This window comes from Jatropha curcas, chromosome 10 (assembly GCF_041381405.1).
Source record: "Jatropha curcas cultivar XTBG-Jc1 chromosome 10, XTBG_Jcur_1.0, whole genome shotgun sequence".
Taxonomy (NCBI): domain Eukaryota; kingdom Viridiplantae; phylum Streptophyta; class Magnoliopsida; order Malpighiales; family Euphorbiaceae; genus Jatropha; species Jatropha curcas.
The window spans coordinates 8,066,496-8,082,502 of record NC_143160.1 but is presented as its reverse complement, the minus strand read 5'-3'; the positions used below and the strand labels follow the sequence as shown (position 1 = coordinate 8,082,502).

The following is a 16,007-nucleotide window of genomic DNA, read 5'->3' as shown; positions in this document are numbered from 1 at the left end:
AGATTTTTTTTTTTTTTTTTTTTTTGTACTTTGAAATTAAAATAAGTTGCTTAATATGGATAGCTCTCCCATTTTTCATAAGTTACATAATTAATATTTTATTTTATTTTTTACAATTAAATATTCAAAATGGAAATTTTTTAAATAAATTACATCTAACTATTTTTTATGAAAATAATAACATCATTTTGACTTCTATCCCCTCAAAGTCAAATTTCATAGGTAACACCATAACAAATATTATTACTTAATATAATGTAAGCTTTTTCCACTTTGATTGCAACTTATTTTCTAATTGAGAATTAGGCTAGTTTGATGTAATGAGGAAAGTTGCATATAATTAAGGAATAATAATAGTTATCAGCCACCATACCAAATTGATTCCCCACTAAAGATTTTTTTTTTTTTTTTAACACCAATTTTCCTTATAGTCAACAAATTTCATGATACCCTTTTTATTTAAATTTGAGTATATATTTAATCATTGCTATTAAATAGGAAACCACTTTCAAAGCTATTTATATTTTTATTAACTCTTTGTTTTGTTTTGAGAAGAGAATTAGGAAAATAATGAGAAATTGTCATTTTTTTTTTTCGTAATTATTTTGTACCATTTTGTTTAGATAGAATGAAAGAAAGATAATAAATTTATTTTTCGTTGAAAATAACAAAATTCTAGAGGAAAAAATATTATTATTGAAAATTATCAATTATGTACTCACTTAAATACGAATATTTAAGAAATAATTTAAGTTTGGTAATTAATTTGGGGCATTTTGATAATTCAATGCAAATGAGTAAAATTCTCACTTTTTTTATATTATTTTCTCTCTAAATTAAAGAGATTTAAAATTTATGGGTCTCAGGCTAACAAAATATGTGGATCTGAATAAAAAATAAGTGAAATATTATTTCTTTCGATATTTTTTCTTCTTTTCCAACCAAGAAAAAAATATCTTTCCTTAAATATTTTACAAAAAAAAAAAAAAAAGAAATACTTTCATCTAAGTAAGGAGTAACTCTAATGAATTCGTATAGTTGAAGATGATTTTTATGTTGAATAATATTAAATTAATTAAATATTTTCTTAATAAAACGAGTGACAGACTTAATATAAACCAATTGATTTTTATAAAAAATGAATGCTGTACCGAATGATATAGTAACGGACCAAGCCTAAATAGTTAGGGGACTAAAAAATAATTTTATTTAATTATAGGTGGCAAAACTAAAATATATTCTTTTCGAAAAAATTTTACATTAAAAATTGATTTTTCTTTTTAATTTTAGGGGAGGCCACAGTCCCCAACATATGTGTATAAATAATAAATAATTTTAAAAATATATACACGTAAAAGCTCTTCCCTTTTGGGAACAACAAAAATATCAAATGGGCTGGACGGGATACTTTGGTCCATAATCAAGTCTAGAGATATGCACGGTGAACAGAACGCAATTATTTTTTTTTTCTTCATCATCAAATATATTGATCACAAATTAATTATAAATATAATCTTAATTAGTTATTTTGGAGCAATAAATTTTATTTTGACTTCTCATGTTTCTTTCCTGTCGCATGATTAGAAGCACGATAGTGGAAAAAATTACTTAAACATCATAACTGAGAACCAAAATTGAAAAGTCAAAGAAAAGAAAATGAGATTAATTAACATAAATCAAAGTATTATTTTTTTATTCTGCATTAATTTATTTATGTGACAAGTCCACCATGGAATAGTAATGTAGGAGGAGGTTGAAGAAGTTAGCAACTTGCTTTGCTTCCTATTGGTATATTTGACCCCTAGAATTTCAAGGTCCAATGTGTCGCTTCGCTTCTAGTCTAGTGGCAGCTTATTGGTTGATAATTTTTTAATAAAAATCTATTGATTTAATAAAAAATTTTAACTTCTAAAAATTAGTTCAAATGCTATATTAACAAATTTATTATGTTGAAAATACATTTTAAATCCATAAATTTTATTTTCAAATCAAGTAATAAATAATAAAATTTATGTATTTCACATTCCATCAATCCAAACCATAATATGTGTAAAAAAGGGGAAAATAGTACCATTTTTTTATTTATAAAAATTTAAAGTTCAAATAAGGTCGTATTCAATAAGAATTTTACTGTGAATCCAATTTGTAATGTATTGAAAATTATAAAATGAAAAGATAAGATGGATTGAAAAACTAATTAGATAATACATAGTGTACAAGTATAGTTCAAATTTGACAATTGCTCTCTCTGTATTGCTAAAACTAAAGAATTTTGTGCCATGGAAGACGTGTATGAGAATATAATTGCTCTACTTCAGTCTTTTCTTTGGGAAATGAGAACTTTTGCACAAGTAATCTGGATTGTGACACAACTACAAATAAAAAAATCCCCACAATTTTTAATTTTTTTATGAAAAAGATGAACACTATGAGGTAGGAAACATAAAAAAAGGACAACAAACACAATTTCAATACGCATTAAACAGTAGATTGTATAATTTGTGACATAATATAAATATTTATTAAATATCATTCTATAATATAGATATAAAATTTTTACCATTACCTGGACTAAATTAGTATTTAGAGTTTGTTCAGCAAAATTAGCCGGTTTGGTAATTGTTAGCTGTTTTAATAGCGTTTTATAAAATATTAAAAGCTAAACGTTACATGAGTTAACTTTTTATAAAACATTATTTTAATATCTAAAAACTAGTTCAAACGCTATATTATCGAACGCTATAAAAAATAGCTAAAAATTACTTAAAAAACTGTTACCGAACATAGCCTTAGTGTAAGATTCTAAATAAAAATGATGCGTTTTATATTATAGTTTAAGTAGTCCCCGTAATCTCATATGTATTAAACAGTAGATTGGATAATTTCCTTGCAACAGCCACATAATTGGAACAATTATTCTTGCAATAAGCACTTTGTGCATTTATGGGAAATGTAATAAGGAAGAGTCAAGTAAATAGAAAAACAGATGAACCAACAAAGAAATTGAGTCATGAATCAACCAAGAAACTACAGAGACAATGACCCAAACAACCAACACGCCACAAACACATGAAGAAAAGCTGGACCTTCCTGAGCTAACCTTAGCTTGAAATGGACTTAAGTCGCACCACCCTTGGCTAAATGGGCGCTGAATCATTGACCCTAGCTATCAACAACTCATTCAACAAGCAAGACGTAGACTTACTATTCTTTCTCTCGACGTCTATAATCAATAGTATTACCATATATTTTACGCTCCAATCTGTCGTTTTTCCTTTTTCCTTTTTCCTTTTTCTTTTCCTTTGGTTTGCATAAATTTTTTCATATTTGAACCAAAAATAATAATTTTTTTTTTAAATATGAAGAATTAATTTTTTTTTAATTTTTATATAAAAATTTAAAATAATTTATATTTATGGACGAGGAAAACTAAAGAAGCCATATACATATATATTGGACCATAGACCATTTCAACATTGAAGAAAAAATTTTCCCATTATCCTTTAACCGGCAGGTTTTGGGCGACGTTAATCCATACCTGCTCCTAATTAAATGTCGGTCTCAAAGGGTCAAGTATTGTTCTAATTCTGGCCAATTAATAATCTTAGATTAATGATTGATCTGACGGTTGGGATCATATTGGTCATTGCCAACTACGTAAGTTGACATTTGGAAATAGAAGACCTCTGGCTTTGAAATTGGAAAATGGGTAGCTGCCAACTTCAACTTGCTCACAACATGCTATTACCATTTGTTCAACACGTAATTCTTTGTTTAAAGTCATCACCGTTTTTTGTTTTTTTTTTTTTTTAATTTAATTATCTTACTTCCTTTTCCCTCAAGGATGTTTCTATCTAATTAAGGGTTTTTTACTTTTTATTTTCTTTCCCTTATTGAAGTTAACAGAACATACAAGTTAAAATATTTGTCTGTTAATTGCTTTTAATTAGCTAACAAGATTTCCAAAAAATAAAAATAAAAATAAAACGATTAATGCAACAGTAAACTATTCAAAAGTATTATATTAAACATACCAAGACATAGCCTAATGATAAGTGTATATGTGATCTAAAAATAGATTCGGATTTAAATCTCTATCTCTCAACGCTCAAATCAATTTTCGGATAAATATAAGGCGAGGATTTTGAGATCTGAAGCCAAATGTTTATAAGTCTTAGGTTATCATTTGGTCCCTAGGGTTTAGTGAAATCGATTATACAATCCTTACTTTTAAGAAATACTTACATGAAAGTATTTTTTATGATTTATTCTCGATCGAGTAATAAATCATCTTGTCCAAAAATTTATTTTTTTTTAGTATTAAATGCCTAACAAAAAGATCAAAATACCCATTTTTTTGTAATATGTACTGTTTTCTACTTAAATCCTCTCTTATATGAAAATTTGAAAAAAAAAAAAAAATCAAACTCAATGAAAAAAAAAACCCATATTTAAAACTCCCAAATCACAAAAATTGTATCAAAATTAAAATGTTCCTTTGTTAAAATATTTTTCTCTTTTCATTAGGTATTTAACGGTAAAGATATAAATTTTGAATAAAGGAATTTATTAATTGAATAAGTGTATTCATTTATAGGGATAAATGTAATGTGTTCGTAATTATCGTTATCAATTAAATTTTATATGAATTTTTTAACTAATATTAGTATTATTGAATTGCAATTTTGTTAAAAGAAGAAGAATATTTAAAAAAGAAAAGAAAAGAAAAAACAAAGCACACATAATAATTTAAAGATTGCTTGTTAGCATGAGTTAATTATAATTGGAGCACGCACTTAATTTAATTAGTTAAAAACGTAAGAAATAAAAAAAAGAGATTAACACTGAGATTGTATGCCAAATGCAGATGTCTATCGATGTCAGATTGAATGTTATAGCAAGAACTGATTAGTGGACCCCTTAAGCTCGATTTCTTAACAAAGCTTCGCACGCAAAAGATTTCCCCTTAATAAATTTCAACTATCAAATTTTTCAAGAGAAAAAAATTCCCATTAATTAATAAAATAAAAAGTTGCATTTATTTTCTCAAACGTATATAACATTAGCATAAGAGATTGTGACAAGTTCTCATATAATAAATATTACGAAATTATAATTAATTAATTAATTCTCTCTGCTTAAGATTAATTAAACAGGTAATTATGTATTAATATCAAATTGTTGGGGAGACAATTTCAATCCCGGTTTTTCTTTTTTGGAACAATTTCAATTCAATGGACAGAACAAGAAAATTAATTAATGAACATGTATGTAATAGGAGGGAGCTGGAAACTGTTGTTGTTATAAATACTCAACACATATTATTTTCATGCACTGAATATTTATTATAAAAACAAAATGAAAATTTTAGATTCATTGCCTAGCAGCCATAAAAATTAGGCAAATTAAGAAAAATCAAAGGTAGCACTGCACTAGACACTGTAATATTAATTTCTATTTTCTTTTTTTTTTTCTTCTCTCTACAATAAATGCAAAATCAGAAGAAACAAAATTGAAACAAGAAACGGATGTGTCTCTTACTTACTTGCATTTTATTTTCCCCCAATTATTGATGAAAGCAGTTAGTGAAGTACTTAAAAATTGAAAATTGGCATTTTCAAGAACTATTCTTTTCGTCAATTATTTATGTATCCATCAAAAAATGTCTAAATATCAATATTTTAAGTTGCTTGTAATAACCTAGATAAGATATATAATATTACATTATTCAGCATTCTTGCTTACCAATTTCCAAGGACACATATACACAAATATATAGTAGCTTCCTGTTTGGATAAATTAATAAATTTTTAATAATAATATTTTTTTTTTCTCCAAAATCTTATCGTTTCAAAACAAAAGGAAAAATTTTTTTTTTTTCCTTCGTCGTATCCAAATACAAAGATGGAAAATGACAATAGAAAGTTCACAGTTCATCATTTTTCTTCTTCTAATATTTTCCTTCCTCTCTTTTCCAAACAAAGGGTTAGGTTTGATCCTATTAAATTCTTTAGTCCATCCGACTGAAAGCAACATTTTAAAGATTAAATACTCTATAAAATTTAACTCTCTGGTTTTAAACATTTATATATATATTTACTATTTACTTATTATTTAGACTCTCACTTAATAATACGTAATATGACACGGTGTAAATAGAGAATTAAATAATTTAACAGGACTAAACTTTAATAACTAATTAATGTATAAATTTATCGAATTATAAAAGGTACTAAGTTATAAGTATTACTAAATTTGAAGCACTAAATATTTATCCTCCTAGTAAAAAAGTAAGAGCTTATTGACCTTTAGAGGGCAAAAATTGAAAAAGGAAAAATCAAATATAATAAAATTATCTATAGAGGATGTAAAGTCTAAGCCGGCACCAAATATATTTGGAATATATAACTTAAACCGTTGACATCCAAATTAAAAATCAAAACGCAAAAATGCAATAGTCGTTAGCGTGCGTTTTACTCTTCTCTCTCTTCCTTCGGCTTGCCGATCTGTTTCCTCCCATTCACAACTTTCCTTCTTTTGCTCTCCATGCACATATTATATACTTATATATAAACACCTCTTCTCTGTTAAAAAAAATTAAAAAGAAAAACTTCACAGCTCCATTTCTCTCTAAAAACCAACCCTACCCACTCATCATTTTCCATGGCCTCTTCTTCTTCTTCCTCTTGCAAGATCATATATCTTCTTTTTTACTTTTTGCTTCTTTTAAGCTCTTGTATGGCTGCCAGACCTGGTGTAACTCTTATGGTGGATAAAAGGGTCTTTATGCCATCGGAAAACAAGAAGTCTAACCGGAAATTGTACGAGACGAGCTTCTTTTACGGGAATCGGATGTTTAACTACTTGCCTAAAGGTGTCCCTATTCCACCTTCTGGTCCTTCAAAACGACACAACTCTCTGCAAAACTGAGATTATAGTTAATTATATAATTATATTTTTCATTTTTTTTCCCTCCCCATTTTTGGGTTTCTTGAATTTGTTCTTCTTCAGTGAAGGAGGATATATAGATATACTGAGGTTAGATTATAAGAAACTGTAAGTCTTCTTCTTTTTCCTTTTTTTTTTTTTTTGTTAGTTTTGGTTGCTGTATAGATTGAACAGGGGAAAAATTTTAATTTTGATACATAGAAATAGGAATCCATTGGAGCAATTAATTGAGTTTGTTATGGTTTAATTTGTATTTAAGAACTGAGATTAGGTATGAATTATGTTGATGTGAACTCTCTGCATGTCTCATTTTCTGAAATTTGACTTTGGAAGACACACAAAAGCCACCATTTGGATCTACTGCTTTGATTACTGTAGATGGGCAGTCCACAACCGTTACCTAAAAGTCATTCAACTTTGGTGTATTTTTAGACTAGACTTCATATAATATGCCTACTCCACATGTCCATTGGCTTTCATTTGATTTTTTTTTTTTAATTTATACACGTAATTTCACGTTGGAGTAAATAGATAAAATTTTTTCAACGTGATAATTTCATATTTCGAATATGTAATTTTATTATTTTCGCTTATAACTCCATCTTTCAAAACTATAATTTTACAGTTTTGACTTATTCAACCACTCAAGGTCAATGATTATAATAAAAGTCGATCACCCTCGTATTCAAAATCTATTCACATTTAAATTTTGAATTAAATTTTAAATTTCTATTTTGATTCTAAACACTTGTGTATACTTCTTTTAATAAAATTATATTTGCATTGACTTATAAGCGACATGGTTAAAATAAAAAATAAAAATAAAAATTGAATGCTTAGGTTTGCCTAATCTCCTCCATATTCGTGGGGATTTGGTAGAATTTACTTACTGGGGAATGGCAGACCAATGGCAGTGAATAAATAAAGTTGGCCAAAGAATTTGATGCAAGCAAAACAATTTTAAAATAATTAAAAATTAATGGAAACAAGAACAATATAAAATATATGAAAAAAAAGGTCTCGTGCAAGGCATGTTTATCTTTCTGGAAATTAATATATAATCTAACTAATCCTGTTCCATACATGTGTCACTCTTAAGGCATATTTGTCTCCTTAAACAAACCTTAATTAATTTTGATTAAATTAAAAATTAAAGGTTAGATATCTAAAATAATTGTACGGAATGCCACCTTTCAACATTTTCTATGACACCAAGTTGGGCTTAGTCGTCACTAATAATCAATTATAATCTCCTTGGAAAAAATAAATAATCATAGTAAAATATGTAGTATATGGTAAGATAAACTCTTAAGTTCAAAACTGTAAAAAATTACATATAATTAGATATCCTAAAACGAGATCTGTACTCTAAAAGAGTATGAAAATACTACTTTACGAATTTTAAAAGGAAAAAAAAAGTGCAATGGTCGTTTTCCCTTAAAAATAAAACACAATACTTACTGATATTCAATTAAATGCATTATTTATTATTATTATTATTAGTATCAAGGGTGTCCATCCACCTCCTGCTTAACAGTGGGCTGGAGAACAAATATGTTGACTCTACAACTTGATTCTAGAAACACCAGGATGAGCTTTAACGATTGAACCAAGCTATATTGAGTCAATTAAATGAAACGCGTAAGGCTATCAATTTGTGCAATTATTCTTACTTTTTTCCTTTTAAATTTCTTGTCCTGCAAGGTCAACAAATGGGTTAAGGACCAAAATGAAAAAAAATATATATTAATTAATGTACTAGTAAATCTAAAATTTATTTGGGCTAATATTATAAAAGTTTGAAGTTCGAAATTTGGAGTACAAATAAATAAAATTATTCTGCACATGTTTTAAATTTTTCTATTTTCACTTCACACATGGTAAATTAAAGAAAGAAATTTTGGGTTCATAAAAATGGATAAATATTGTTTTTTTTTCTTCTTTTGTAATATATTAGTTAATTAATTTGTTTATACAAGTGTTTGTGTGTATGTATTGAAGTGTTACTTGCAGGCAACTTGATAGTTGAGTCTTGAGGGCAACCAAGACACTCAATAATAGTATTATAAAGCTAGGCTAGATAATAACTAGCTGTTGCCAGATTTAATATAAAATCCCAGATTTTAAAACAATGTTTCCATAACCTTAAAATAGATAGCTTTTTTCTTAATTCCTTAATCAATTGTACGAAATGTATTAGGTGGAGTTTATCAAGTTTAAGCACCAAGGGTGTTAATTCAGGTGATAAGTAACCTCAATTCCTATAAGAGTAAGAATACAGATTTAATCTCAAAAACCACACTTTATTGAGAGGTAAAAAGCCTTTACGTTCAATATTTCTGAAGGAATTATACCTCCTGGTTATATCAAAGTTCGCGAAGTTCATCTCCACAGACCTAGGTTTTTGTGCACTTTACGAATCGCATTTAAGGTTCGATTTTGGCTTAATCATGATTTAATTGTGTAAGTTATTTGCCTTCTCATTCTAGTTAGTTTGTCTTTCTTTTGTTATTGTACCAAAAATATTCTATTAATTGGTAGTTTACACTTATAATTGAAACACTAAAAATTAGTATTGTTTACAAACGTTAACGTTTTTGCTGATCCTCTAACAACTAATCACTTTAATTATTGTATTAAACATGTTCTTTTTATTGACTTTTAGTGGCGAATAATAAGCTTGTAAGCACATGCAAAATTTTTTTTTTTTTTATTTTCCCAATTTGTTAAAAACGTATTGGAAAATGAAAAGTATAAAAAGTACAATGTTCTTTTACCTTTTTTTTTTTTTTTTAAATTTCAGACTCTGTCAATTATTGTTTGAAAAAAAGTATGATCTGGATTTTATTATATATTGAACAATTAAGAAATTAATATTTTAAAGACGGAAAATTCATAATTTTGTAATAAAATCAATTAATATTTTAAAGCATTAAAAATGTTAAACATTGTAATGTGATAACATTAACATTGATTGATTGATCTCACTGTCTCTACATTAAATCATAATTATGTAGATTAGTAAAAAGGACGGTGGGAATTATCAGAATTTGAATCATAAAGAATTTTCTTTTTCTCTCTCACGTGGGACATATTGTAATTGTACGGTAAAAACTTTTAATTTTAAAAGTACAGAGCTGACTTTAGCCTCAAAGTTCAAATAGTCAAGTTGTTGACATTAAGATAAACATAATCCTGAATTTTTGAAAACAAAAGCCAGGCTCTGCGCTAACTTGTTTGAAATTTTCATCTTCCTACTTTAAATTAAGGAGCTATGCTTAATTTCCTTTTGAATACACTTTTGAACACAATTGCATGTTTCACAATTAAAGTTCATTTGTGATTTGACTTCTAGAAACAGTTTTTCCTTTATTGGGTTTTAAGACAAGAACAAATTGAGAGGAATTCAGGGGATAGCACGTGAGAAACAAAGACCATATGGTCATTTTTTATAATATTGTAAAGTCTTTTTCTTTCTTTTTTTTTTTTTTAAGATTATAATATTGTGAAGTTAGTTGCTAGATTTTGTCTAAATTTGATAATTATTCCTTGACTTCTGCAATTCTTCACATAACAATTTTTTTTTTTATATATAATAAACTCTTTTATTTTAAAATGAAAGATGGATAGAGAAAAGTTCTCTTTTTAAAAACTTGACACAGCACGAACATGACTAGACTCACCGTAATAGGCTGAAAACACATGTGGTCTAACAGTGAAAAGTAAATTTTTTTTTTTTTTTTTAACCTGTTGAAACAAAGGCTTAGAGGAAACCAAGGTGAAGCAAATTGAAATGCCCAAGATTCACATATTTTAAGGAGCAAAGCAATGCAGAGAAAGAGAAAACTACTATTTCTAATCTGTGGTAAAAATTTAAAAACAGTGATGCCCCTTTGCTCCTTTTATACATTTGAGAATTTTGAGGTCTTCCTATTTGGCAAAATGTGAAGCTACCATATCATGATTTGTGTGCCATTACAATTTTCTTTTGCTCTTAAAAGCTTCAAATACAGTATCAAAATTATGATATATATACAACAGGACCCAAATATATTTTATCAAATATATATTTTAATTCTAATATGATATTCTAGTTTAATGTACAGTTTATAAAATATTCTTATTTTTCATTTTCAAAAATTTAATTTAAATATTTTTACATGAAAGTAAAAATATAATACAATAAATTCTGGTCAAAGACGAGCTCGACCCACTCTAAGCCTTAAATTTTTCTCAGGCTTGGCCCAAGTCTTCCGTATTGGGCCTTACGTATATAAAAACAACAAAAATCTAATTTGAAATCTTGTAATAAATTCCATATTTTATTGGATTATTTAATATAAATAAAATGAAAATAATTTCCACAACTATGAAACATGAAGAGAATAGTTGAATAAAATAAAATATTATATTCATTTAAAATAGATGACATCGAGCAAGAATGAAGGGAGAGATAGACTCCATTCATTTTCATCATGTACATAAACAAAAGCCTTTGTTAACGAATAAAATTCCCTTGACTTACCTTTTTAATTAGGTCTTGTTTGGTTGCATGGAAACTTTTTTCCTTGAAATTCAAATTTTTCTGTGAAGGAAGACAATAGGATAACATTTTGTTTTTGTTCTCCTAAAGGATTGAAACTTTGACCTGCAGATTCCAAATGTCAAAGCCATTTTTATAAGTCGGGTATGTCAATGGGCCTTCATCTAGATGTCCAATAGTATATTTACAGTGGGCCTGGTGTGCCTACAAGTTCCATAATAGAAGAGAGTTTTTGGCATGAGATCCACAAGTGTTTTTTCTTCTTTATTTTTATTATTATTTATAAGACAAGATGAAAGGCAGATAAGATATGAAAAATAATTTTATTAACCCTCGTGAATTTTTTCTCAAATACTGATTCATTTTCACTTGTTTAATGAATTTTTAATTTCGTGTCTAGATTTTCAAATGACATCATATTTATCAAATATTTTTAGGACATTACTTTTTGTCAGAAAAATTAGAGATATTTTAGTCAATTGAGTGTGATCTGAGAGAGTGAGAGATCTCGAGTTAGAATCTTATCTACCATAAAAATTATCATCAATCAAAACGATGGGGTTACCCATATTTGCTAATAGTTTGGTAAATTAGGTTTTCAGCTTGAAATGCATAAACTGTGAAGATATGAAGACATTTATTCAACAAATATTAGCATATAAAAGAGGCATGCTTCTCATAAAAGGAAGTTATTAGTTTATAATAATGAAAAAGCAACAAAAAGGCAACAAGCTGAGCTTTTCTAGTTTATACTTAAAAGTTAGGTAACCAATCCAAAATAATAATAATAATTCTAAAATGGTGAAACCAATCAAAGGCAAAAATGACTCAGCAAATAAATCTGAATAAAGTTGTAATAATTGATTTTACTATAGCTTTTAGTTTCAGGTGAATTTATAACATGTAAACGGGCATACTCGCCTGTAATAATTGAACCTTAAATGCAAGCCAAACAATATGTTTATACATACAATTCCATTCACCCAGTAGCCATTTTCCAAAATGGGAGTATCATAAAAATGAAACCCATTTCCTCCATCCAGAAAAAATAAAACCTCCATTTCTTATAACCTTAGCTTAACAACTAAAGCCCCAAAAGCCAAAAACATGAAAAAGCACAAAACATTAATGAAGTGGATGACTACTGATACTGCTACTACTAGTTACCAACTTGATGGCTATAAAACTAGACTCTAAGCAAATAAACACTAAGTTCAGGGCATCCAGACCCATCAGGATTCATCATATAAAATGCTTCTGAGTCTTTTGACCCAACAACTCTTTCAAATCTGGCTCTCATATACATGAGTTCCCCTTCGGACCTAGCTCCATTCCCCGGTAACACGCCAGCACCCATTGATATTGGCTCTACTGCCTTCAAAACCTTCCACTCCTCAGGACCACATTCACGTCTAATCGCATATCCACTTTTTTTTCCATTACAATATGTCCTCCATAAAGGCTCATCTAGCAATTTTCCTGGTCTCTTTTGTTGCTTCTTTTCACACTCCAGTGCAATTCTTACTAACCCAGAAGCCATTTCCCGTACTAGTACACTAGTTGGTGTTGCAAGTTGGATTAGAAAACCGGGATTGATTTTAGTATCTCCTTGAAATGCAAAATGGACATGACCACGACGATACCCAAATAGGGTACCTATCAGTTTGGTTCCTGAGCCAGAGTGATGGCTCTTACTTATAACAGTGAGAGCCGAGCGGATCTTAGAAACTGCCATCATAGAAAACCTTTTCTTAGGTTCTTGCACCATAGGCTTTGCTTGAGATGGCAGTGAAATTCTAAGCTCCGCATCTTTCAACTCTTCCTCACACGACGAGAAGTGTGAAGTGGAGTTCAAAGTTAAGATTTCCTCATCATCGTCTTCATCTTCTTCAACAACCTTCTTTCTCCAGTTAAAGTATCTTCTGGAGAATGAGAAAGAAGAGTCATGAGGGGTCTTGGCCATTATTGTCTTCATCTGGGAAAGAAAAACGCAAAGAACAAAAGAAAGAAAAGAAGGGGGTTGGACTAGGATGAGGAAAGAGAAAAAAAGATGGTGATTTTGATTTTGGTTGTTTGGTTCTATATAGTGGTTATATGGGGTTTTGATTTTATTCTTTGTTTGTGTAAGCCTTTATTTTTTGTCAGCCTTCTAAGACTGAATAGCTAAAAGAGAATCCTGACAGAAGGAAGGTGAACAGCCCCACCTAACTAAATAGGAAAACAAAGAAAAATGGAGCTTAAAGACAATAAACAAGAAGAAAAGAAACAGATGGAAATGGACAAGAGAGGAGATTTTGAAAGAGAGATAGTGCAATAGTGCACAATCTGAGGAGACAATAGCTTGTGTTATTTCTTAATCAATGAACAAGTGGGGGCTGAAGCTGGAAATAAGGACAGCGAGAGAGAGAATGGCTTGACTGATTGCTCTGGCTTGCATCGGAAACAGTTAAGAGCAGGTTAAGGCTACACCAACCGCACCCACTACAAGACAGGACCATCCCCAACAAAATACTGCTCTTTAGTCCTTTCATGCTCCTATTAGCCTAACCTAGCCTGACCCGGAACGCCAAATGCACAGGTACCCATGAGCCACAATTAGCCACCTTAGTGTTCTGCATCGCATCCTATATATATAATCTCTTTTATATTATACAAGTAGTTTTTTTTCTTTTTTTTTTTGGTTTTGGCGAATGAATCTTAGTCTGATAGTTGCAGTTAACAGGATTACAGGAAAACAATCATAAGCAATACTATAATTTATGGTAGATAGGAGAAGAAGCTTCTGAATTCAGACTTGTGTTTAGTTAGGCCTAACAAAATAACAGTTAACAGATGAAATGGTAAAGATAATAATAAAAGGACCAACAAGAATCCACCAAAGTGCTCTAACATGATGCTTAATTGGTAGTTCACAGTAATTAAAGATTTAATAAGTGTGTGATCTAGTCATGATGGCTATAGCCATTGAGCCAATAAACTTGACATATCTTCCACAAAAGAATGTGGCAGCTAGATAGGGTGGCCATTGGCCTGGCTTCCATGATTATCTCTAGGAATTATTGAATTTCAGCAACGTGGTAGATCCCAAGGTCATGAAAGAAGACTATGAGAATTTTGTCTCACCAGCCTTTGCATATGCTCCACATGTGCTGCAGAATATCTTACAAGGTCATATCCTGTTGAATTTTCTGGTAGCATTATTTGTCCATCAGTCCATGGATTCACATGGAACTTGTTCCATAAAAAATTTTAAAAAAAAAAATTTCATGAGGGACCGACCAAAGCCGCCGATCAACTAATCATGATGCAAAGCCACCAACTTAGGAAATAATTTTATATAAAAGAAAGAGGGAAATCTAATACAGATTTCAGATTTATTAATCTAAATTTTAACATATTTAGACAAGAAAGTAGAAACAAATTAATGGAAGTACTGTAGTTTAGCTGCCCAAAACTGGAGTATAAGTCAAAAACCAACAACTGCTAGCAAAAAAATAATTACATAGCTAAACAACCGAAGATATTATGTGCATAAAGTATAAACATTAAATAAGATGAACTAAAAAAGAAATAAGAGCACACTAGAGAAGATTTTTCATATGTACTCAAAATCATCTTAAGTTGAAGGACCACTGCATCTCACATCATTATTATTATATCAGACAGCGACCATACGGAGCTCGTGCTATGTGGTATTGTAATATCGAACAGGGGAAGACTGAATCTGCTGTTGTTGCCTGTTAATCCACCATCTGCATAGTCCTGGTCCACAATGTCTTGTATGAGTGGCCTGAGGTAGAAAAGGCTATAAGATGTGCAATTTCTTGTTCATTTACCATTTATCTCATTTTGTTCTCTTACAGCTTCTTCATCAGTGTGTCTTGATTATCCTCATTCGCAAAACACTTATTTGAGCATTAGACTAAACGGAAATTATTGACAATTAAATTGTAATAGAACTTTAATTACAATCACTGTGAAAAAACAAAAAACCGGACAATAACTGTAGAAAAAGAAAATTCAATGGAACTTGCATATTAGGAGATAAGAAACAAGAATAACTAACAGTGATGCTTAAGAAATGAAATGTCCATTGTGGCACCTGATCGTACACAAACTGACCAATGCAAAATATTAAGCCACACATGCATTTCGCATAAAAGTATATTAGACTATTAGTAAGTTTAATGAATAATGGCATTGGTTTTCAATGTTAATAAAAAAACAGAAAAATAAAAACACATAAAATATCCAGTTAACATGAAGATTTTGTGGATTTTAGGATCGAAAGACAAAAGAATACATTAAATTATTGAATGTATTTTTAACTGGAGACACCACCGAGTTCTTACACCATACTATAACCGGACATTGCTTCTAAAGTTCATAAAATGTCAAATAATACATAAAATTTATGAAGAAAATCAAAGAGGTGCATAGGATAAGTTAGAGTAGAGCAATTTCAAGAGAAGAACAATAACGACTGAGAACTAGATGCATGCAAACGTTCATAAGT

The 16,007-nt window shown here is 29.2% G+C and overlaps 1 protein-coding gene across 1 annotated transcript; it reads right to left on the bottom strand.

Annotated features, from left to right (window-relative positions):
• Nucleotides 1-12,327: 12,327 nt before the first annotated feature.
• On the bottom strand, nucleotides 12,328-14,032 carry LOC105641962 (MIZU-KUSSEI-like protein (Protein of unknown function, DUF617)). Its single transcript, XM_012226617.4, has one exon. It carries the CDS (start codon nucleotides 13,464-13,466, stop codon nucleotides 12,678-12,680), a length of 789 nt encoding a protein of 262 aa, XP_012082007.1. The 5' UTR covers nucleotides 13,467-14,032; the 3' UTR covers nucleotides 12,328-12,677.
• Between the last annotated feature and the right edge of the window lie 1,975 nt (nucleotides 14,033-16,007).

Bases quoted from the DNA above. Each gene is read 5' to 3' on its own strand.
- LOC105641962 (XM_012226617.4), bottom strand. From the start codon at position 13,466: ATGAAGACAATAATGGCCAAGACCCCTCATGACTCTTCTTTCTCATTC.